This window comes from Phoenix dactylifera, unplaced genomic scaffold (genome assembly GCF_009389715.1).
Source record: "Phoenix dactylifera cultivar Barhee BC4 unplaced genomic scaffold, palm_55x_up_171113_PBpolish2nd_filt_p 000139F, whole genome shotgun sequence".
Taxonomy (NCBI): Eukaryota; Viridiplantae; Streptophyta; class Magnoliopsida; order Arecales; family Arecaceae; genus Phoenix; species Phoenix dactylifera.
In genome coordinates, this window is record NW_024067695.1 from 260,509 (window position 1) to 286,217 (window position 25,709).

At 38.4% G+C, this 25,709-nt stretch overlaps 2 protein-coding genes and 1 non-coding gene across 4 annotated transcripts; all 3 read left to right on the top strand.

The window, feature by feature from the left end:
* Positions 1-2,548: 2,548 nt before the first annotated feature.
* On the top strand, positions 2,549-13,558 carry LOC103717966 (alcohol dehydrogenase-like 2). The gene is made up of 11 exons (XM_039116774.1): positions 2,549-2,585; positions 6,647-6,901; positions 6,988-7,124; positions 7,197-7,243; positions 7,318-7,643; positions 8,009-8,091; positions 9,747-9,822; positions 11,067-11,131; positions 11,237-11,332; positions 12,258-12,419; positions 13,224-13,558. The coding sequence occupies exons 1-11, from the start codon at positions 2,549-2,551 to the stop codon at positions 13,338-13,340; spliced, it is 1,401 nt and encodes a 466-aa protein (XP_038972702.1). The 3' UTR covers positions 13,341-13,558.
* Positions 13,559-17,014: 3,456 nt separating this feature from the next.
* On the top strand, positions 17,015-22,393 carry LOC103717967 (alcohol dehydrogenase-like 7). Of its 2 annotated transcripts, XM_008806562.4 has the most exons (10): positions 17,015-17,125; positions 17,207-17,343; positions 17,416-17,462; positions 17,547-17,872; positions 17,985-18,067; positions 19,065-19,140; positions 19,568-19,632; positions 19,764-19,859; positions 20,659-20,820; positions 22,094-22,393. In XM_008806562.4, the coding sequence occupies exons 1-10, from the start codon at positions 17,089-17,091 to the stop codon at positions 22,208-22,210; spliced, it is 1,146 nt and encodes a 381-aa protein (XP_008804784.2). In that variant the 5' UTR covers positions 17,015-17,088; the 3' UTR covers positions 22,211-22,393. The 2 variants fall into 2 exon arrangements, with proteins under 2 accessions (XP_008804784.2, XP_008804785.2); XM_008806563.4 differs by lacking the exon at positions 20,659-20,820 and having other exon boundaries at positions 22,094-22,371.
* A 2,229-nt stretch (positions 22,394-24,622) lies between these two features.
* Positions 24,623-24,695, top strand: TRNAA-AGC. The gene has a single exon. It is a non-coding gene; the product is annotated as a tRNA-Ala (tRNA).
* The last annotated feature ends 1,014 nt before the right edge of the window (positions 24,696-25,709 follow it).

Sequence of the window (25,709 nt, forward strand, 5' to 3'; positions counted from 1 at the left end):
TGAGCTTGTGCTGATTGGTTGCCGTATTGCAAAGGAAACATGGAGGGTGATCTCCCACAGGTTTGGGTACTGTGGCTATTACATTTCATTGCAAGCCCTATTAAATTCTATTAATTGTTTCTATTGATCACACAGTGATGCAGTCGATTATTGGTTATATTGCCTGGATGCTTCGGTCAGTTGGAAATAGCTGAGTGTTTCAAAATAATGCTTCTAATCCTCTCTTGATTGCTGAACATGCTGTAAGGCTGGCTTCAGAATTATATGATCTTACCCTTGATGGCGCGTTGAGCAACTTATAGCACTGCATGGACATCTGCAGCTCCAATAGCTTATCTTCATCTTTTCTTTTGCAGGTTTGCTGGGTGCCCCCTCCCTGTGGGTTGCTCAAAATTAACTTTGATGGGTCTTTGTGAGGTAATCAAGATGGAGCTAACTTCGTTGTTAGAGACCATAATGGCCATTTGCCTCTTGCCGGTTTAAGAAAATTTCATGCTTCATCGTTCCTATGGCAGAGTTAAGGGAAACTTGGGAAGGGCGCACCAATGCCATCAAGTATTTACAGTGCAAGAAAGTAATTTTGAAGGGTGATTCGCCCGGCCATTATCATTATATGGATCAATGTTCTAATGCATTCTATGGCTTCTAGTCCTTTGCTTCATGATATCCAGTATATTATTTGTTCACTAAATTACTTTAGAGCTGAACATGTGTTAAGGGAGGCCAACTTTGTGGCGAATTGGCTGGCAAGCGATGCTTTTGATGCGGAATTTATTCTTCCTTTAAAGCTTAATCTTCTGTTGCAAACGGAGGCAATAGGATTAGGCTATGTTCGTGGGGTTTTTTTGGATGCTGTGCTGTTTTGTATTTTGTTGTTTTCTTTTACTGTTATTTGTTTTGTTTCTCTTCCATTCATTGTACCAAAGGAAAAAAAAGAAGTAGATTACTTCCTTGTCTTGATCTTGATGGCAGATTATGGCTATACGGTAATAATAGGTGACCCACTAACTATTGCAATGATATAAAGAGCGTTGATTACACGTCAGCTTTCGAACTCCACATGAGATGAATGCATGGTGATATCCAATTCATGCAAATATACACTTTATTAAAGTTGGATGCTTGTTTCGATTGAAGTGGGAGGTTGGACCACCTAATATTACGAGGGCTGCAACACTGCTTCTGAGTTTGGCCTCATTATATATGCGCGATCGAGATCCAAAGAAAAGGTCCCACTAGGAAAATTTTCCCCCATCGCTTTTCTGCTATTCTCACTGCTAAGAGATGTTGTTGACTGGCTGTAAACGTAGAGAGATTTCCAGGCTATTTCGATGTACAAAAATTTTACCTTGCTCTCAAGAGCTATTTATACATACATATATACATACATACATACATGTATACACAAAGAATTGCTAGATTCCAGGGATAAGCTAAATCATCTCAGAAAAGTAATTAGCTATCCTTGAAAATGATGATTAGTTATATCACTGGGATGCCCCCTCGCTTTTGGATCGCTCCCGTTCCTTCAGGTTTTTAAAATAGATTCTCCAACCGGCCAACAATTAAAAATAATTGGTAATTAAATGACCCACGCCAACCCTGTAACAACTCCTTATTTTATACAATGGCCTGAAGACCCCAATTCCTCGGCTTGTATTGGTCAAATTAAGTGGGGACAATCTTCCGGAGATCCATCTCAACCACCATGCACGCCAAGCCTGCAACAAGTCCTTGTCTCATACAATGGAAGACCCAATTGCTTTGGCGTGGAGTACTGGTTTGGTTGTGTCAAGTGTTTTTCTTGTCCCTTAATTATTTTATTTTAATTTACTTCTACCCTCTTGCCCTTGATAGTTTGAGTACATAATTTTGACTTCGGTGCGTTAGGCTATTTGTTAAGCATGCCATGTCGCATGACACTCGCGATGGTCGACCGGCGCATGATGGGGACCGGACATGCAATTAAGTGCCGTGCGAGGCTTCTCAAAGCACACATGTAACTCTAGTTTTCCTTGAGAACATGAGAGTCTTTCTCATAGAGTCACGTTGGGTCGTCCTGCATGGAATTGGAGGACATTCATTATTGAATTACTTGATGGTGATATGGTTCCAACTATTGATTATGAGCCGTTGCTATGTCTGCCAAATTTTAATTGAGATGGGAGCATAGCTCAGCCAGCCCTAAAGTCCGATGAAGGCAAGTTAAACAAGCATTAAGGTGTTGGATGCTGCTGGTGGTGGCCTACAAGAATTCTGCTTGTTGGAGAGTTTCTGATGGAGGACCTCCGATGCCTAAGTCAGAATAGAAAAATAACAGTATGGAAGGAAGAGATTTCCATAGAGTGTAACTCTATAAGTAATATTGTATGTATTATATCTTGCGTATCCGAGATCTTCTAGGCTGCCCATTTATATAGAAAAGCTCATTTTGTCATTACCTAACCTGACGTGCCGTGCAATGATGGCCAGATAACGGCCGGTAATACGATTGTGGCGTGAGAGCCAATCTGTATGGACGGTGGGCAGCGCTAGTGGGGCACAGGCCATGGTGCTGTCACGATTGCGGACTGCTAGAGTTATCGGTTGTTGGACTGTTAGTCTTTATTCTCCTCGGTCGCTACCGAAGTCATTCACTTCGGTTGGTTGGCTGCTCGACTGGGGCGAAGTTGTTCACCTCGATTTACATCCAAGGTCAAGGAGATCAGTCTAGCCTAAGGTCAAGATGTCTAATATTTTTTTCGTCACTTGCCTCCTACTTCCGAGGCCGAACTACACTCTAGTTCGGATATAGAAGTCAAGTCGCCACCTCGGTCGAGGGCGAGGCTTTCATCATAGGCAATAAATGCGTCGATCTATCTTCTTGAAGTGTCATTGTATCCGGGTTGTCCCAAGAAGACATCATTGCGGGGTTTCCCTTAAGGCATCATTACTACAATGATCTAGGCAATTCATTGCGCCGTGTCCCGAGCTGACGTGTGGCTTGATCCGCTCGAGTACCCGAATAAGCACTTTGATCAAGGTCGTCTGCGCCTCCATATAAGGGTGGTTCCGCCCTTTAGTTTACACTTCTTACTTCATCTGTTGTTTCGGTTGCGTGCACAAGCGTTTAGGCCTTCGATTGGTACTCCAGTGAATCTCCGTTCCTCCGGCATCGGCATCCCCTGTGCTCCTCCATTTTCTGGTGGGTTTCTGCTCCTTGGCTGCTCCACCACTCTTCTTTTCTTACTCTTTCCTTTCATCTTTTTCTTGCCAGTACGAGTAGGGCTGAGGCTAATGCTTCGAAGGAGAGTCAACAATCTGATCGCTCTTCTCGAGGTCGGCTGTCGTCGCTTTCGGGCAAGGCTGAGTCCAAGGTCCAGTCAGGCCCAGATCATGAGGCATTCATTCTTACTTAGGAGAAAATGGACCTTGTCCGAGCTCAAAATTTTGTGCCCCTCATGTTCACTTTTGAGTTCGCCGGTCTTGGTGACTAGGTGACCAACCCACATCCTTCTTGGCTCGACCTGTATGAGGAGACTCTACGGGCTTGGCTGAGGCTTCCTCTCCACCCCTTCTTTATGCAATTGATGAGGTCTTACAACCTCGTTCTGACCCAGCCGGTGCGAAATCCTGACGGGTCTTAGTCGGTTTCCTTTCTCTTTATTTTCTCTGGGGCATCCCAGCCTCGATTCCCCTCTTCCGGGGATGCTTCACCTTGAAGAGACATCCACAGGATAGCATATGGTGGTATTTTTCTTCTCAAAAAGACCGCTAGTTACTTCGAGGTACTTTCTCTTCCATCCATGGATGGAAAGGGAGGTTTTTCTTCGTTCACTCTGAGCAGTTAAGGGGGTTTGAGACCGAGTAGAGGGTGCCTTAGAGCGATTTGAATCAGCCCTCGAGATTGTCTAATAACGATCAAAAGGCCTTGGACAAGCTTCTTCAGTCTTGATCTGGGATTTTTTTCTTGCGGGAGTTGCTGTCTAGGGAGACTCTAATTAAAGTTGGTCTAAGTCCGCCTAACCCTCAGGGTAAGCTCCTCCTGAATTTTCTCTATCTTGCACCTCGATGTTATTGATGAACTTTATCCTTGGTTTTGCAGCTCTCTTCACCATGAAGACTGACCTTGCACTGATCCATTAGAGGAGGAAAATAATGAAGTGGTCTGCCGCAGCGTCCACGGATGAAGCCCCGCAAGAGAAGAAGTCGAGGGGAAAATCCTTTCCGGCCCCGCTACCGAAGCTACCAAAATCACCGCTGAGGTCACTGCTGAGGTTGTTGAAGTTGCTGAGGTTACCAAAATTGCCTCTGAGATTGTTGTTGAGGTTATCGAAACTGGCTCCGAGGCCACTGTTGAGGCGTCGGTTCTTGAAGTATCCCCCGAGGTGCTCGTATCTCGAGGTAAGACTGTGGTCATTGACCCCTAGGTCGAGGTTGTACCACCAATTAGGTTGGCTCCTCTGGAGGGGGGTCATCCTCGCCCAACCTCCTGTTGCCACAACGTCTCTACGCCGGTCATCCCTCGAGGTTCATGCCTCGACTTGGTCAGATTCGGGCCGTCTATCTTTGACATTTTTTTATCATAATTATTGATAAAGGAAACTTTTAGATGCATTTTAAGTTTTTCAAATGTTTTTTTGCAAATTGTTCGTTCAAACTTACATAAAAATCTCACTACAATAATTATGTTAGGTGAAGAAAAATAGCAAAAATCCATATTTTGCCTATAGAAAATTATATGTTTATAACAAAGAAAATATTCATATTTGTACTATAAAAAAATATTTAACTTATATGAAGTTTTAATTGCATTTACAGAAATCTAAGTAGATATCCAAAAAAATTTCGAAAATAAAGAGAACTAGAGTTATGATCTTAAATCAATAAGAAAGTAATTAAAGATTGATGCCAAAATCATGGGCTTAATGATGGTATTATAACTATTATGATGGCCATTAAAATGGCTTAAGCCACCCCCTTATGTTATTAGGATAATTAACATGAAAAAAATATCACCTGTTATTTTCTATTATAGTGAATGTACATTATAACATAAATAATAACCTTTTTTGGCTTGTAACTTTTTTGGAATAAAAGAGTATCATTTTCAAAAGTCAATTTTGTTCGTTGATATTCTATCCAAAAATAATTGTACCATCCAAAGAAATAATATAATTTTGTCTATTTGAACTAAAGAAAAAATGACACTATTATTTTTCCTCATGGCTCATTATTTGCTATTATAATTCTGTTGCAATAATCACTATATTAGTAATTATTTTCTACTATGCAGTAATCCTTGCATGAAGGATTTGAGAAGCACCATTCTATCTATTGTGCTATCTATCATTTTCTACTAATATTGATTCAAGTCATCATGGGGCTCAATGATGGACCATAGGGCTGAAAACGGATCAAATATAGATCGACAATTAATATATCCATATCCGTATCCATATTTTTCAACGAATATGGATATGGATATGAATATTAAATAGACATCAAAATTAATATTCATCTTTGTTCTAAACAGATACGGATACGAATCGGATATTAAGCATATTCATATTTGTTATAAACAGATACAGATATAAATTGGATGTTAAACATATCCATATTTTTTTAATCTAAATACGAATATAAATTAGATACCATTTTGGATATTAATCAAATTTGAGCAAAATTCAATGATAAAAACTAGCAATAAAGACATGATCATTAAAAAAATAATTAAAAAATATAAGTTTAACAAGTATTTATTAATAATAAAAACTAGCAATTTTATAAAGAAAATATCGCTCAAGGTTACTCGTCACCGAAGCAGACGAAACCTATGGAGCCTCCAAGGTATCTTATAGTTGTCGCCAGTTGTAGTTGTCGGGTGGAAACTAGAAAGTGAACGAGATATTCGAAATTCTAGTTGCTTGAAAACGACTAAGAGTAAAGAAGGACGAAACTAACGAATAATAGTTTTGAGCCTTTCAAGTGTGCGGGGTGATTCAAAGGAATTTATTTGAATCAAGTATTTCGTATTCGGATTACTATCTTAAGTGACAGTCATTCGATATTTGAATTCTTTTTAGTTTAGGTTTGGTTAATCACTTTATTGGTTCCACGATTTAACTTAACTTAAACTTCTCTTTTTCACTTATTTTTGTTATACGGATATTTACATCCGTATCCTAATTTGAAAAAAGTAGGTATATCCGCATCCGTACCTGTATTTTGAAGATTTTTGAATTGAATATCTAGATCCATATCCGAATTTGATAGGACCAAAAAGACAGTATCCTAATCCGATCCAAATTAAATATAAAAATGGATGCGGTCGGATATAATCCGACCCGAATTGAACTCTAAATTGTACAAATAAATAAACAAAAGGGGTATTTGATCTTCCTTCCCATGCCCACATACATCGATACACTTTTAAAATATTTGCTGATAAAAAGTCAATTAATAATTTAAAAGTCTTTATCTTTTGGAAGTCTATATAATTAGTAATTGGTTGGACTAAAATTGCTCTTCAGCCTTGATCAATAAAGGCCACCCACCAAGATAAAACAAATGTATACACACGCGTGAGAGAGAGCGAGAGAGCGCGTGCGAGCTCAGCACCAGGAAAGAAGGTTAGCAGCAGCGCTAAACCTACCGCCCTGAGAAGTTTCCGGCGATTCGTTCGTGGGGCCCCAAAGAGCGCCCCTCAAGTTTCCCGACCCTCAGCTTCTTTTTACCCACCCAACCCGGTGCCGGCTCAGTCGTTCTCGGCCCCACCACCTGACTAACCACTGCCATACCTCTATAAATCCCGCGGTGCCTGGAGATATATCAAGAAAAAGAGACAGAGACAGAGACAGAGACAGAGAGAAGACTTCAGCGATGGAGAACAGCACCACCCCAAAGCCTATCCGATGCAAAGGTATTACTTTTTATCCTTTTAATATCTTTCTCTTTGAGCCCTGAAGAATTCCTCTGAAGCTTTGCTTTCGGGGTGGTAACCTCCAGCGGCGGTGAGCAGAGCACCGGGGGAGCCGCTCCGGATCGAGGAGGTGGTGGTGGCTCCACCCCAAGCCTACGAGATCCGCATGAAAATCCTCTGCACCTCCGTCTGCCACACCGACGTCACATTCTGGCGCATGAAGGTATACATATACCCCCATCCATCCCCCACCCTAGCTCGGCGGCCCTCATCTCACCCTCTCTCTTGATCCCAGGGCTTCCCTGCCGTCCTGCCCCAGATCTACGGCCACGAGGCAGTCGGGTACGTAGATTAGATACTTGATTATAGTTGTTAATTAGCTAGTAATATTATTGACCGTGTGATGAGGATCGTAGGGTGGTGGAGAGCGTGGGGGAGCACGTAGAGGAGGTGGTGGTCGGGGATTTGGTGGTGCCGACGTTCCTGGCACAGTGCGGGGAGTGCGGGGAGTGCGAGTCGGAAAGGAGTAATATGTGCGCGAAGCTGCCGTACCGGGCGGTGGGGATGCCGAGGGACGGGACCACCAGATTCACGGACGCGGAGGGAGCGGTGGTACACGGCTTCCTCGGTGGGGCCGCGAGCTTCAGCGAGTACACCGTCGCCGATGTCGCGCACGTCGTCAAGATGGACCCGGCCATCCCGCCGGAGAAGGCCTGTTTGCTTAGCTGCAGCGTCTCCACCGGTAAGTAGAACGAAAGATGGCGGTAAGAAATGGACGGATGGGATGGGGTTGACTTCATTATGATGATGGACCATAAGGGAAAGGTCCATGATTTAGAAGTCGACCAGTTGGACAACACACACTCTTGATAAGGATTTATTTAACTTGAAGCCTCGCTTCCAAGTAATATTAGAAATTTGATATTGAAAGGGATCTCGTGCGTCAGCTTAGGTATTATTTACAAAATTAATTTATTTATTTATTTGTTTTGGCGGGAATGGAATTATCCTCGACTTTAAAAATCTCACGGCCCAGTTACAATATTTTAGCGATTTTTTAAACGAAAATCTAATATATTTTTTGCTCATTATGTGGCACCTTTGCAGGGGTTGGGGCAGCGTGGAAGGTGGCGAAGGTGGAGGCGGGGTCCACCGTGGCCATATTTGGACTCGGAGCCGTTGGTTTGGCGGTAATATAAAAATTAAATATAAAATAATAAACAATAAGTTATATTTTTGGCTCATTAAATTAATAAGAATGTATTCTTTCAAACAAAAAAAAAGAAACTTTCTCTCTCTCTCTATATATATATATATATACACTCATAGCATGAATAATGGCAGTCTCCATCATACCGGCGACATCCAACCGTATTCGCTACTTGCCCGTCAATCATTTGTCTTAAATATTGATACCATAGTTATACGTGGGCCATCCACGTATGTTAGCCGACAAGTAGATTTTAGTTTGGAATATCTACTTCTTAGATTCGGGAGAATTGCAAATAAACGCACTCCTAAGAATTTTCCACGGATTGTTTTGTTTTTTCTTTTGTCAAAGGCCGTGAGGTGTTTTCTAGTTGTCACGATCAGACAGCTCGCATCTCCGTACCTGGTAAAGCCAAAGATAAGAGCTTAAATCGGTGCACTGTTCCTTGTCCTCCACGTGGAATGGGGGAACATCTAGTTTCCAGTTGTGTAGGAAAAAAAAATTGAAAAGCTTGTTTTTACAAAATTGCTTCTACTCTAAAAAAACCAGAAAAAATTAGAAACTAGATTGTCCAATTTCTCCTAAAAATACTTTTGATTTTCTTTTATTGTAAAAGCACTTTTTAAATAATATTATCGAACCTTTGTTTGCTTTAAAATTTATTAAAATATTTTTTTTGCACAATACTAAACATGCATGTTTTGGGTCGTTGACTATTGCTATTATAAATCCTTTTACTTGGTGATATAATATCTGTCCGTCTGCCTTACTAACGCCATTATCGGTTCATTGTTTTTGTTGGTAATTTGGGCGTAGCAGTTGATAACATGCAAAACCTAGCAATAGTTTCTGAATATTTTATGTTGAACAATCGAATTTATTGACTTTAGGCTAGTTGGTACGTAGTTGTCATGTGGGATTATTCTTGGGAAAGTAGTTAGTCATTTCTTAACTTTTATTGCTTGATGGGCATGACTAGGTGGTGTCCCTCCCATGGTTTCTAAAGCATATATTTTAGGTTTTTTGACAAAATCTGAATCCAAGGTCAAAACATGAACAGTTAGCCTTTGTCTGTTTTTAAAAAAAATCCAGAACAAGGATTTTATGTAACCAAGTATTCTCCGCTTCTATCAGTGGTGATGGAAGGTAGAAATCAAGATATTTGAGATCTGAACTGATGCTTAGAAATATCATATTGGAATCGACCAAGATACCAATATTCTGGTTGATAATTACAAGATTGAAACTTATCAATGCTGGTTTGGACTGTAACTTTGATGTTTATGTACTACAATTTTTCTCAAATGTACATACTTTTATTCCTATTTTATACTCTTAACAAAATAATTATAAGTGGAGATTTTTTCATCAGTTGCTTTGAAGAATTTTAATATTATTTATTGCAAACTGAGGAAGATAGTAATATTCTACTGCAGTATAATAGATTGACCTGGATGCAAAAGATAAGCTTGTTGACAGAAATTATTAAGGAGCATGGTCCAAACTAATTTGTTTCTCTCCAACTAGAAGATAGAGATATTGCTTCCTCTACATTTTTCTTTAAGATAACAACATGCAATCCCATTCTTCTCTCCCACTGCCACAGACTAAGCAAAATCTATTAATTGTTTGCAGGTGGCAGAAGGGGCGAGACTTCGAGGAGCTGGGAGGATCATAGGTGTGGATTTGAATCCTGACAAATTCGAGATTGGTAGGCTCTCCAGACCCCTCATCCCTCCCTTCCATCTTTTTATAGGTTATCATGTATCGATTTATATGGGGTGATCTTGATTATTTTTTTCGAATGAATGAATTGTTCTTAATAGAATAAGTCATTAGAATGAGTAGAACTGCAACGGTGGCAAAGATCTGGGGCTTTAAACCCACGATGGAAAGATACAAGGCTACCCAATCTTGGGCTATAGAATTCTGAAATTGGCTGAAAGAGATCCACAGATTGGGCACGGATGATAGCCGTGCATTTACAGAGAGCAAATTGGGTGACTTTTGTAGCCGTATAACTAAATATGATAGTACAATATCCACCTCCATGTATATCTTATTGTTTTTTGAGAGAAAGGGATCGTGTTCTACATATGCCATACTACTAGGGCTGCAAGTGGATTGGATTAACCCATTTTCGATCTGAAAATTATTTGGATTAGACTTGGATTCAAAAACATGACCCAACTTCAAAACTATATTAGGCTTTAATTATTAAATTACCAATCCGAACTCGAAATGTTTCAGATCAATCCTATACTAGTGTAAGGTATATTTTAGATTCCTTGTTGAATATAAGATGTTTTTTTTCATATAGTTGATCATTGATGTAAAATATGTTTTTATAATATCTACATAAAGCATACTATCATTTTATTTTATAATATATCTATAATGTGATTGAATAATTACTTTACATGCTTATTATGACATGTTAGCATTGTGGATGATCCAATTTGGCCTAAAAAATTTATTGCATAGCTTAATTTAATATTTTACAGGATCTGATCCAATCCTAGATTTGGTTCAGATTTTATTTTCAACCCAAATCAGATATGGATCGAATCCACTCCAACTTAACTTGCTTGCAATGCTAATAATTATCCAAGTCTAAATATTTGAGATATATCATCTAAGATTTAATCCAAAATTTCGGTTGCTAAGCCGAGAACAGTGTGACCATTGGGATAAGCCTCCATTTTCAGCATTATTATTGTAGCTAGTACTTGCTCAGACCAGACCAGCACTCTTGGGTTAGCTTCTAGCTACAATTTTTTTTTTGAATTTTAATATTAGAAAGCAAGGAAAAATCGTTAATTTAGATTATGCGTTGGGAGCTACCAAGCTAAGAATGTGGGTTGAATTGTCAATATTCAGAACATGTTATCTTTGTCCTGATCTAACCAGTGTTTTTTTTTAAAATATATATACATATACTTACATAACATTCAGGTAAGAGACTCGGAATCACTGATTTTGTTAACCCAAAGGAGCTTGGAGAGAAACCGGTTAGCCAGGTTCCGTTCCACATCATTTCCCATTCATATTGTGTTCTTGAATACCATCTACATCAAATTGACAACTGACTAAGAGCTTTCTTTTTCCGTTCCCACACTTGCCAGGTTATCCGGGAGATGACCGGCGGGGGTGCAGATTATTGCTTCGAATGCATCGGTTTAGCATCCTTGATGTCTGACGCTTTTCAAAGCTCTCGAATAGTCTCTCCTTCTCCCTTCTTCTTCTTCTTCTTCTTCTCTCTGTTTCTCTCTCTCTCGCACGCGCACACACATACACACTAGAACACACACTTAGGTAGAACCCAAATTAGTTCGTGTGCTTTTGTGGTGCGTGTGGCATAAGATACACCCTCAGAATCATCACATTAGACAAGATTCAAATTCGATATCCATCCCATGCTTGCATGCGTATGCATAGGAACAATTCATCCGCATGGCCACACATGAATTAGCCTCCATCAGAAGCCCAACCTACGCTATTCTAAAGTCTAGCTTTCCACATGAATGTAATTTGTTCAACTCTAATAGGACATTTTTCATGAGAAAAGCATGTAGAATACCAAAGAATGTGGAATGCCAAACGTTCATTTTCTTTAAAAAGAAAGAAAAATTAATAATTTAAATAGAAAAACACACACGTGCGGTATGATCTCATAATGCTTGATTTCGAGCAATTAGTACTGCTCTTTGATGGAAATTAACCGGTGAAAGATGAACGGAGTGAAGATTCTTTGATTCCGACATACTAGTTAAAATATGGTCTTAAAAGAGTACCTATTTTTTTAAGAATAGGATACTATTTTAGAGCTAAGTTGTTTCCTTGAAAACCTGATCAAGCATATATAGCATCTGCTTCCACACCCATGCATGCGTAAAATAAATATTAAGTGCCATTATTAAGTTATGATTCTTTTAGACTAGGCAAAATAAACTTAAATTTCTTTCTACCGTGTAGTTTCAAAGCATTGAGTAAATAGGAAAGAGAATAGGCACTATTGCTTATACTAGGCACAATCAATAAAAAAATGAGTAGGCCATTGATTTTATCTATAGGTTACAGGAAAAAAATTGACATTTCTATTAATCGGTTCTTTTTTATCTTTTTCTTTTTTAATGTAAAATGCAGGGTTCGGGTAAGACAATCATTCTTGGGGTGGAAATGCATGGCTCGCCAATTATGTTGGATTCTACAGAGATCTTAAGAGGCAAATGTGTTATGGGTTCATTATATGGCGGAATTAAGCCTAAGACCGACATTCCAATACTCGTAAAACAATATCTTAATAAGGTAATCTTTTAACAAAAGTTCGTCTCCTTAATTAGTTCTGTAATGGACTTCCGATTTGAACTATAATTCATTGTGATGTCATTTGCTCCAAGATTTTGAAAACCACAAAATAATTAAGCAAACTAACCTAGTTTAACTTATATTTTATTTTAATAATGATGTTGATCATTTAAACAATAAAGAACTTTTAACTAATTATAACTGAGCCAAAACAAAAGTGATTCTGAAAAATTGTTATGTATCTTTGGCAACTCTAAGCATAATCCAACATCAGTTGCGATGTTATATGACTTGATATTTGGTCATGGTGTTCATGGAATCAAAGTCAGTTTAGACTGAACTAATTCGGCCATAATGTTTTTCGTTTTCACCAAGCCTTGTGTTACCTAATATGATTAGACCATGGTTTAAATGTGAAAATTTTGATATTAAGATTTCTCATCAATTATGTGATAGATGTGCATGGAATCGAAGTTGGTTTAGGTTGGATTTTGTTGGGCCATAATATTTTTTTTCATTTTCAATAAGCCTGTCTTGTGCAATTAGATCATGGTCTCAGCATGATAGTTTGGAAGTTGAGTTTCATCACTAGTTATGTAATATTTGTGAAAATAGGTTTCCTCTAGACATAAGATTTAAGCTAAAATCAACTTGCATGCAACAATTTAAACATAAATTGCTTATTTGATATAATCGAAAATTTATTTGAATATAGTACATTCTACGTTTAGCCGCATCCCAACCTTTATATTAGTTTAAATAACGAATCACTACTCATTTCGGGTTGGTTTTTATGTTGAACAGGAGCTTAAATTAGATGAATTCATAACTCATGAGATGGGTTTTCATGACATAAACAAGGCTTTTGATTTGCTCATCCAAGGAAAGAGCCTTAGATGTACCATATGGATGGACAGATAAGATGAGAAAGAGAAGCCCCATAACATTTATTATTTGTGATTTTGTTTATTGATGTAATAACAAATAAGTGTAAGGGGAAACTATAAATAGCTTTTTTTTTAATTTCATTTTTGCTATTTTTTTAGTGTATTCAATAATTGAGCCTGCATCAAAAGGCCCATCTTGTGAACAACATTGTAATGATGATATAAGTATGCGCGACCGGAGTTTACTCCATACTTCTTCTTCTTCTTCTTTTTTTCGCTCAGACCGTGTATTACACAAATCTAGTATGAATATAGCCACAAGAATCAAAAAATAAAATATTTCTAAAAGCTATATGTACATGAGCTTCCGAGCACAAGGAAAGTCCTCTCGAATAATCCATCACATACGAAGCTATCCAGTCCACCGCACCATTCGCCTCCATGCTTACCATATAATGAGCAACACTATCTCTTACAACTTAAAATTCTAGAGTTCTCATGTATCTAGTGGTTAGATCTCATGGTCTCCTCCAAACAACTAAAAAGGCATAGTTTGTTGGTTGCATTCCCAGCTTCTGACAATATACCTTCTCGGTTTGCTTCCTGTGGCTCCCTTACACAACTACTTACCGTCACAATAAACATTTAGCCATAGAAATCTATTTGATTTTCTTCTAATAGAATGATACAAATTAATGATACATCAAATTCTCTTCTCTCCATATATTATTGCTGGATGCCATAAAGTTTCAACCTGAGAACAATAACTATTAAAATTTATATTTTCCTTTCAGAATTATGGTGGTAAGAAACGGGGACCCACTATTAATTGATCTCAAAAATAACATTTTGCTCTATATGCATGATAAATTGACAGGTATTAATTAGTAGCTTATCTTTATCCTAGAATTCAGGTTATTATTCTAAAGGTAACTAAACACGAGGATTGCGCTCGTTGCGTTGCGGAACTTAACCCAACATCTTATAGCACGAGCTGATAACAACCATGCACCACCTATGTCCGCGTTTTCGAAGGCACCTTTTTCTTTCAAGAGGATTCACGGCATGTCAAGCCCTGATAAAATTTTTCGTTTTGCATCGAAATAAACCACATGCTCCACTGCTTGTGCGGACTCCTGACAATTTTTTTAAGTTTTATTTTTGCGAACATACTTGTCAGGTAGAAAAAAATACCAAAAAATAGTATCTTTCTCACATTTATAATAAATTATTGAGTATTGATTTGTAGCTCGCCTTTATCATAGAATTTATAATACTATTTTACTAGTGTTAAAAAAACAAACTCATAAATAACACTTTGCCCTACATTTTGATGTAAATTGTTAGATATTAGATTGCAGCACGTCTTCATCATAGAATCTGCTATATTATTTTAATGGTATTTTTTTTTAAAAAAAAGGCTAGAAAATAATACTTTACCTTGCACGTCTTTTTTTTTTTTGGTGCAAACCTTGCACGTCTTTACCTATGCTAGTTAGACCGTCGTATCTTTTCTTCTAGAAGCATTATACGGTGGGTACTCTGGTGCATCGCTATGTTGCACCGCTTCTTTTGCAATTCCACCTTTCTGATTTGAATCTCTTTCCCCGCTACACCAGCTCTATCTCAACACCCTTGCTTCCTTAACACCCTCACAGGTTACTTTGGACGCCGACGAGGCGGTCACGGGTGCGGGTTAGAGATCTTCACATTTTACTCAGCAGGGCGCCAGTTCGACAGATTGCAGGTGGCTAGATATGGAGGCTATAGATTCATCCCTGATTGGCACTCTTCATCTGGAAGGTGGCTTGAGGCTGCCTCCCAACTAGGAGTATGCTAGCCCGGCGTGGTATGCGGGTCCTTCAATACTGTGAGGCGTGTGGTGATACCGTGGAGACCACCGAGCATGTTCTTATGTAGTGTCCTAGAGCCTGAGAGATATGGCGGAGGTCTCCGGTCCCTCTACTTGACGCGGTGGCCTCAGCGTAGGATTTGATGCTGGTATTGAGAGTCTCCATGCGTAGCCCTAGTTCGGCGGTGGATAGGATTCTGAGGGCGTATCTGTCCTATCACATTTGGCTAGACAGGAACGCTGGCATTTTTGAGGAGAGGCAATCGCCTTCGAGGATGGTGGTGGATAGAGCGGCTCGACATGCGAGGGAGGTTATTGAGGCTGCCACTGTGTTTTCTTCTGGAATGGCTAGGGACACCTGGGGTACTCTTCACGCTGTTTCAGCGCCACGTCTTGCCCTTGTTTCTTGGGTACCCACACCCCTTGGCTATTTCAAAGTAAACTTCGATGGCAACAGATCAGTGGATGGTATGACTGGAGGGGTAGAATTTGTGATCAGGGATCACTGTAGTAGGATGCTTGCCGCAGGAGGGCGGCGTACACCAAGGCTTATTGTAGTTGGGGCGGAGTTGCGGGCTGCCTGAAAGGATTTATCCTACGCCAGGCAGGTACTTGGTGTCGAGCGGGTACACCTTGAGGGAGACTCTGCGGTGGTGATCGACTGGATTCAGGGGGCTGACAGGTATGGTGATGTTCACCCCCTTATACGGGAAACTTGCAGGATGGCTCAGCTGATGAGCGGCTTTCAGGCAGTTCACGTGTTTGGGAGGCAAACAGGGTTGCAGATTGGGTCGTCTCTTTCGTGGCCCGGCATGCCGGGAACTCTTTGTGGACGTCTGCTTTAGATGCTCCTGTTGCTTTGTTGTCTTTTCTTTCTTTCCTGTGACGTGACTGGTTGTACTCATGTTAGACTTATATGAATGAGCAGCGGTTTATTACCACCAAAAAAAAAAAAAAAAAAAAAAAAAAAAAAAAAGCCACCAACGCCGTGGCCTCTAGCAGGAAACCACCTTGGGCAAACCACCTTATACTTTATTGATAAATAAAATGAGATAAGAAAGCAGGAAACAAAGGAATCTAGAAGGCAGAAGAGAAGAAACAAAATGTCAGACAAAGAAATCCAACTAAAATAACAGCGAAATCGAACAAAAAGATTATTTTGGTAGACAAATTGTCCGGCATCAAAGCAGCCTCCCATTACATTAGAAAATTCATTTGATGGACATGCCAACGCCCCGAATGGCGACAGAAGCTCCCTTTTTTACATCCTAATTTAAGGTCAGCCCGCATAAATCCTTCCACCACCCGTATCCATACATATTATGCGGACCTTTATCTCTTGACACGATGATTATTATTTTTTTTTACTGAAATCAATGATGTATACCAACCTAGATACATCTAAAAAAATTATAATACAGTATATTTTGGAACGCACTAAGCAGCTTATCTTTTTCAGGTCATAGGATGTTTTGGGAGTAGTTGGCCCGCTATTTAGTTCATAATTTTGGAACGCACAGCCATCCCATGTACATCGTGACGCAAATGTTTCGGATCAAGACACAGTCGACCCCATTGGACGCATTGCAATTTACCAGCGGATCCCATGTACGCTGCCCCGCTGGTGCAACCTAACATCACCATATCACCGAAACCATATATATATATATATATATATATATATATATATATATATATATATATATATATATATATATATATATATATATATATATATATATATATATATATATATATATAAATAAAAGCAAGAAAACAAGACGTCCTATTCTGGATGGCGATTGCCTTCCTTACCCTCAGAGAAAACCAAAAAGACGTCCCTTCTTCTTCTATATAAGACGACTCTCCTCTGCGGTGGAAGTAGACTTGCTGTATGTAGGGTCGCCGGGCGAGAGAGAGGTCGTAAGAGATGGAGGAGAAGAGCCCAAAGCCAATCAGATGCAAAGGTACTCCGTTTGCTCTCCCTTCAGTGCTCTAAATCTCTCCTTTTGATCTTTATTTCTCTCATTTTGTACTTAAACCAACAGCGGCGGTGAGCAGAGCCGCCGGCGAACCGCTCCAGATCGAGGAGGTGGAGGTGGCTCCACCCAAAGCCCACGAAGCCCGCATAAAAATCGTCTGCACCTCCCTCTGCCACAGCGACCTCACCTTCTGGCGCATGAAGGTAGTATATACACCCATCCCCTACCCTCCGTTCCCCACTTCACGGCCCTGATCTCTCCCTCTCTTCCTCTAGGATTTCCCCGGCGTCTACCCCCGAATCTTCGGCCACGAGGCTGTCGGGTACGTAGATTAGATAAGACACTCGATTGTAATTTGTATGATTTTGGTTGCTATTTACTGTTGATCGGGTGATGATAATCGAAGGGTGGTGGAGAGCGTGGGAGAAGGGGTGGAGGAGCTCGTGGTGGGAGACACGGTGGTCCCCACATTCCTGGCACACTGTAAGGACTGCGTGGACTGCAGGTCGGAGCGGAGCAATCTGTGCTCCAAGCTGCCGTTCAACCTCATCCCCGGGATGCCGAGGGATGGGACCACCAGATTCACGGACTCCAATGGGGACCCGGTGCACAACTTCCTCTTCGTGTCCAGCTTCAGCCAGTACACCGTAGTGGATGTGGCCCACCTCACCAAGGTGGACCCCGGCATCCCCTTCGAGAAGGCCTGCCTCCTTAGCTGCGGCGTCTCCACCGGTATGCCCAAAGTTAACGGACGGTCGGGGGTTCATCGCTTATCCACGTTGATGGAGATTTTTTTGTTTTTGTTGCTTCGATCGTCGTGCTATGACGCGTGATCTGACGGCAGGGGTGGGCGCGGCGTGGAAGGTCGCGGAAGTAGAGGCGGGGTCCACGGTTGCCATTTTCGGACTCGGAGCTGTTGGTCTGGCGGTAATTACCATATATTTTTCCAATAACTAAATTGTTTTATATGATTAGTTATTATTATTATTATTTAATTTCCAAGAATAGATGCAACGAAAGTGCTGCGCGGATCTCAGAATAGATGCGGTTGAAATTTCTGAGATTCGTGCAGTTCTCAAGTCCGGTTGCTGACGACGGCTGGGGTTGAATGGGTTTCATCAGTCCCTATCCATATGTATCGTGGAGGTCATTCTAACCTCGACCGTCACGCTAAATACACGATTGTGATTGGATAACTGATCCTTGATGTACGATCTTAGGGGGTGGCATCAAACGTCACAAATGTATAAATTGGACTTTGGGATTACAGCATAAGACGTTCTCTTAGATACCCTTTTTTTTTCAACCATCTAAAAGTGTAATTTGAAGTGTAGCTGCCAAAGTGCCAATACGTTTTATTCTAAAAAAAATTCCTTTCAGATAGAGTTTGGACATTTCGTACAAGAAAATGTCGTCCAATACAACCTCGACCCGATCTTTCTCCTTCTTGTGTATGCTTTCTAGAAAATGAATATCATATTCTTTTAATGAAGTAAAAGCCGTTCTGAATATCTAGATTGCATTAAAAAATAAATTTAGTTGGTGGGTCGAAAGATGGCATGACCTTACGAAAAGCAATCCTGTTTTGAAGCTATATATATTTTTTAATTTAAGATCTTATCTAAAAGTTGCTTGTACGAACTAACATTGCTTATTTGCATGCAAATAACATTGTTTGGATGCTTAGAAAAGGTTCCTTGCTTGCATTACCTGGGTAGGTTATTCTAATTATAACATTTATCTAGCATCGGAAATTTAGCATCGGAAATTGATATGATTTGTGTCTCCGCTTGGTCATATTTATCTGAGCCTTAATTCCATGATGGCCTAATCTTTACCTTTTCACACTAGTGTTCTGGCCCAGAGTACTGTTTATAGATCAGCTGATCTTGCCAAGCTGATGATAGCTAACGTTGTTTAACAGGTTGCTGAAGGGGCCAGGCTTCGTGGAGCTTCAAAGATCATTGGTGTCGATTTGAATCCCGAAAAATTTGAGCTTGGTATAGCCACTCTTCAGAAATGTTAAAAAAAAATAAATCATATGATGTTCTTCATTTAGAAGAGTTAGAAAGATGGTTAGTTCACTGCCACATAAGTATGCTACATGTTCACATTCATTTTAGGGGATGTCATGTCCATGATAGGACTAAATGCCACGCTTAGCTCTATGTCAACTTTGGTGGTAGTAATAAATATAATAACCAAATAAATGGTATCTTGAAAATTCTTCTTGGACCCAGTCTAACTGGTTATTGGTGATGTTGAAAGAGGGTTGGAATACTTTGAAAGGTTGTATTGGCTTTGATGTGCTTTGGAAAGTAGATGCCATGTTTCAACCTTTCTTCATTTGAAAAGCAGGATGATGGCCATGGCAGAAGGAAAAACTGAGGGTATTAACTCTTCTTTTCTCTAATTTCCTTCTTGCAGGGAAGAAGTTTGGGTTAACTGATTTCGTTAATCCAAAGGAGATTGGGGAGAGAACCGTCAGCGAGGTCATACTCCGAAAGCTTCTGGGCGTTCCCAGATGGCGCTGACTTGTTATGTTTCATCAATACATACAGTCTGAATCATGATTATTGACACATTTTGTGCTCTTGTTTGTTTTTTTGTTATTATTGAGCAGGTTATCATAGAGATGACCAATAGGGGTGCCGATTACTGCTTCGAGTGTATAGGTTTAGCATCCCTGATGAATGATGCATTCCAAAGCTCTCGACCGGTCTCTATCTCCTTCATGAGCTTGTTTGAGATAATCTTTTTTTTTAATTTTTTTTAATTTTATATTTTTTAAATATAAAAGTACAATATTCTGTCAACATCATGAAAATATTATTCTATTCTTATTTTTTAAAAATATTTTTTATTTTTAAAATGAAAGTAAAGAAGCCGTGCCTCCAATTTTTGAAAAATTTCAAATTTTTCGAGCAAAGTCGATGTCTTTTGATACTTTCCACTAGCACTATCTCTTTTTATAATAACTACCACCAACATCACTATTATTGCTTTTATCGGATCAGTTATTGGTGTAGGCGCTATCGGCATTGGCACCATCACCATCGTTATGCCACTACAATGTCATGATAACAATATCAGTTAAATCTAAATATCATGTGATTTCATATTGTTTTTACTATAGAAATATAGACCAAATAATCTTAATTCTAACAATTTTTTTGCTAAAGTTTGGAAACCATGATAATGCTTAAAAATAACAAGCAAATGTGACTAAGCTTATATCGTTTCTTGTCGATCATGGATAGTGGCATAACAATGTTTGCCACCACCTGAGACTAAAAATATCTTTTCTTAAAAAGTCGAATATAAAGAAACATAATAGCTATTAACATGAAAAATTATTTTTAAAATTCAAAAATATACTAATCTTAAATAATCTCAACTAGTTAATTTCGTTTAAAAAAAGTTTTAGAAACCTTGATTTTTTTTTTTGATTGAAAACCACTAAATTGCTAGAATCTTTTGTTACTAGCTTTCTTTTTTGTTTTTCTTATCGTATGCAGGGTTGGGGAAAGACTATTATATTAGGAGTGGAAATGCATGGGTCACCATTATGCGTAAGCTCTGCGGAGATTTTAAATGGTAAATGTATCATGGGTACACTATTTGGAGGGATAAAAGCGAAGAACGACATTCCAATTCTTGCTAAAAAATATCTTAATAAGGTGAGCTTTTTGAAAGCCTTATAACTTTGTAGTCTAAAGGTAGATCTCTAGCAAGTTCATTACAAGAAAGGTTTATCTCAAAACAACTTATTTTTCCGATGTGTTTATTATGATAACTACATCGAGCAACAATATAAAGATTCTTAAAATAATATAATCTATACTTATCCCTCAATGTTGGTCTAAGAATTACCAAAATGTTAATAAGACCCTAGAAATTGTCTCTTATTCCTTCTAATTATCCATACTAGTATTGGCACAATTGATGCACTTGACAAAAGGTATGAATGATCATATAATCTTCATTTGATTAAAACAGTTATTGTTCTATATGGAGCTCAAGAAATGCACTTCAACTTTTGAGGGCAACCCTTCTCTTATTTCTCAATTTTAAAGTAAGATAATAATTGATTATGGTTTTTCAATCAAGAAGGGGGAGTAGTTGAGTAATTATATACGTGGAGAGAGTTGTGTGTGTGTAAAGAGGCATTCGGTCTCTAGATTTATGTTACAAATTTGGATAGCATTAAAAGCCATGTGTCCTGTATTATATGTATATCAAAAATCCATAACATAGTCAAATAGCATCACATAATTATGTAAGGTCTGTTAATTGAAGTATATTGTATCAATAGTTTGCAAAGCAAAATGGAAAAAGAAGATGGAGCTTTCAAATATCTCATGGCTGCAATAGCAGAAGGAAATATCCTCTATTTCAAAAATTCTGTTTGCATTGTTATTTTTATAGTTTGATAAGAAAAAAATATCTAGAATATACTCTATTAGGTTTTCACATGCATCTTTTTAGTCTCACAGTTCTTTCTAAGTTTTTCTATGAATGCAAACAAGATAGAAGTGAGAATGAGAAGAAATTATCGAGTGCTTCTTGAAAAAGCAAATCAAGATGAGTTGCATAATTCTTTGCAACATGCCTTAAAGATTGACAATTGTATAAAGCTAAAGCAAATTGGTCAATATTGACAATTCTTATATCTATTTTTATCTTTTTATTTTTATTCTTTTGCTTTGAAATTTCAAAGACAACTTGCAACCTATTTTTGGTATGCCCAATGGTTAAAACCCATGAGAGGATGGGTTTCTCTATTAGGTCATAAGATGAGTATGGAGCTACTAAGACCAACTTTTTGCTTAGTTAGTTATTACTAGAAATCTGGTAGATATATTATATCATATAGTGAGTATCTCTATCTCGTTTGCGATTCAAAGACCTATTAGGTGATTGACTTATTGGCTTGTTCATATGTTTATGTAGGAGCTTCACTTGGATGACTTCATAACCCATGAGGTGGGTTTGCAAGAAATAAACAAAGCTTTTGATTTACTCATCCAGGGGAAGAGTCTTAGATGCACCATATGGATGGACAGATAAGAAGATGAGAAGTACACAATATCACCTTATTATGTGTGTATTGCTGGTGTATTAATAAAGCAATAATTATGTTGAGAAAATTTATATATGAAAAGCAAACTATGCTGAGAAAATTCTATAATTGATTTCGAAGGATCTTTTGCAAATTATGGCTATTGAAATCTAAATTCTTTTTCGCTCAAAGACTATTTTTTTTTTTGATTATGACTTTAAAAGTTCAAGTATTAAGTACTTTTTACTGAATATGTGCATGAACCAAAAAATAGTAAAACCTCAGAAAAGAGTAGGTAAACAAAGAAAATTAATGATTTTCATTCAGATCTACTGCGAGTTGTATGAGATCAGGTAATCTAGTGCCAGATTTTCATTCAGATCTGCTGCGAGTTGTATGAGATCTAAGGTAATTTAGTGCCAACTTCGATATAATTCCTTATATTTTCTTCATCCACCCCAACACCTGCTAAATATAAAAAGTTAAAATTATGTTAGCAATAACTATTTAATATTTTTAAATAATTTTTTTGCTATTAACATTAACTTAATTGTGTCTATAAATTAGTTTTATTTGAAATGATCTTTTTCTAATACTGTATATCACTGCATCTTCTCCATTCTTGCAATTGAATGTCCTGCTGTAAATGCACTATATGGTGTCCCTCTCTCAAGTTTGAGAAACATACTAATACTTTATAACAAACAACATATTTGCGTTGTTACATGAAATTCTTATGACACAATCGAGCAAAACCAACAGGATCATGTTTAGATTATAATTGACTTTGATTTGTTTCCTTTTTTTTTTAAGCAAAAGGGATTTGTCCTCCTAGCCTCCACTTACACTGAAAAAAAAAAAAAAGAATCTGATCTCACAAAATCAAAGAATAAAAGTTAATTTTGCTTGAATCCAATTTCTTAACCCAATTCAAATAAGACCCAAGTTTAGGTGATGCCAAACACGCCAACTTGATTTCAATTGCTCTAACGATATATAAGGCAATACCAGCAAAATTACGTTGAAACATTAGAATTAGTGCCTAATTAACTGTGTTTAGTGGTGGTGGATAAGGATTAAGGATCATTCTTACATTAGATTTTCCCTCCGAGCGAACAGAACCGAACCATTGCAGAGATTCCAATCTCCCGCTATATTTAGTGGCCCTCGCATTGGAACCGCAACGAAAGGCCTCCCACAAAGGAGACCCGTCTCTCTCTCTCTCTCTCTGGGTTCATCTTCTTTTTTTTTTGGGTAAAAGCAGCAATTTATATAGCTCTAACTTGAGTACATCCTGCCAAGTTACGAAAAAGTAAAGAGTACAAAGGAGAGGGAATGTCTCCTATAGAAGTCCAAAGAAAATCTTCGGAATGCCGAGCAAAGAAGGAGGCGACCCCGTCTGCCTGGGTTCATCTTCTTCTTTGTCGTTTGTCATTGCCATTGGCTATTGGGTCTGTGAAGAGGAGATAATTGAGAATAAGAGTAAATTGAGAAGAAATTGTATCTCAGAATAAGAGTAAATTGAGAAGAGATTTCCAAGCTGCGGGATATATTAAAGCAAGCAATAAAGGAGGCTAATGTGGTGAAAGAAGCCTTGGAGATTGCTAGGACTGAGAATTCTCAGCTCAAGGATACACTATCAGGGAAGGATAAGGCTTTGCAATGCATGAAGCAAGAATTTGAATTTCTCAAGGTCAGTGAAGCTGCTGCTCTTGATAGTGTTAGGGAGCTGCAGAGCGAAAGAAGGACCAAACGGTTGCATTGATAGACAAAAGTTATGAACAATCAGTGAACTCTGATGATTCTGACCCCATAAATGGAAGACAATTAGAAGGCTCGGAGTATGGATGGGAATCAGCAATGAGGCAGAGAAAGAATTCTTCGGAGATTTGGAGACTACCTGAGAAGGAGAAGCTTCCACAAGTAACGCTTGTCCTGCCCATTTACTTCATTATTTTGTCCTTCCAATTCATCTAGATTTTTCAAACATTGTTCTTGTAAAACCCTTTGCTTGTATCAAATGCCCAAAAAGAAAAGAGGAAAAAAAAGGAAGAAAGCTTACATTTATTCTACCTGCAAGGTTTTTATGATTGTGAAGCTATAAGATTTGAGGAAGATGAATGTCATGCCGGTGATTTGCTTGCCATTAACCTATTTGACCAATATGAGACTCAAAGATTACGTAAACTCCTTTTTTTTTTTGTGTGGCTAAAGCAGGTAAACTCCTTTGACTCCATCTTTTACGCTCTTGTATCCTCCTTCCTAATACTCTACTCTTTATTCTTTATTAATAAAATTAGGGGAAGGCTTCCTTCCTCCATCCGCGGTGGTCATCCTATCGCGGTTCTCAACCAAAAAAAATGGAAGCTTTTACTTTGAGTAGAGTTTTAGTATTTTCCCTCAACACAACGTGGACGAATGGGGATGTAGCTCAGATGGTAGAGCGCTCGCTTAGCATGCGAGAGGTACGGGGATCGATACCCCGCATCTCCAAATCTTTTTACGAAGCCGCCGCTTACTTATCAACCAAGTAGCCATTTTTTTGGCAAGCCTCCTTTTGGCTGCTGCTGCGGACGGCTAAGGATTCAACACTTATCGGTAGCTTTTTTTGCCCCTCTTTTTCCTTTTGTTAAAAAATTATGTGATCAAACTCTATTGAATCGATAAAAAGTACTTATAAGTGGATAAAGCTAAAGATATTTCTAAAAGAAATAAAGTGAGCTACTTTGCAGGCACGAATAAAGTGATTTTTTTTTGCAAAATTGCCAAAATAATTTAAAAGAAAAAGAAATTAAGGTGAAAGCAAGCACCAAATACAATATGTAAAGAGCTAGGCCAGTTTAATATAACACAAAAAAAAAAACGATAGAGGAAAAATAATTTGCTCAGCTAGTTGATCCATTGGGATCTTGAAAAGAAAATTACAAAAATATTTGTAGGACAATGAGAGATCCATTACAAATAAAAAATATTTTATTCTAATTTTTATAGAATGAACTTATTCATGATGCAAAAAAGTGATCATAATTGAATAAGCTAACAACTCTCTTGGTCGCTCCCTCTCAATCTCTCAAATCTTTTTTATTACTCTACATTTTAGCTTGTTGTAGTGCTAGGCAGAGGCACGTATCTTATACTATTATTAATTACGAATGAGATGAATCTTTAACTATAATTTAAATCAATCAGTGAGCAAGTGGTGTCGATGTCATTGAAGCCTACCGGTGGAGCCTTGAGAAGGGGAAGGAGAGTGCCTTGATCCGGTCTCATCTAACACGCCATTTACGAAATGTCAACTAACCAAGTCGCATATTTGTTATCGTTGCTCCTAATTTTGATATTAAAATTTAATAATCTTTAGCTCCGGTTCTCATACTATATATATATATATATATATACTAATTTGGTTTATTAATAAAGTTGCACTAGAGATCTAGATTGAATTCTCGACTTCATGAAGATTGCGTACGAGCTCGCGGCCGTCAAGCCTAGGCTCAATCCAAATGC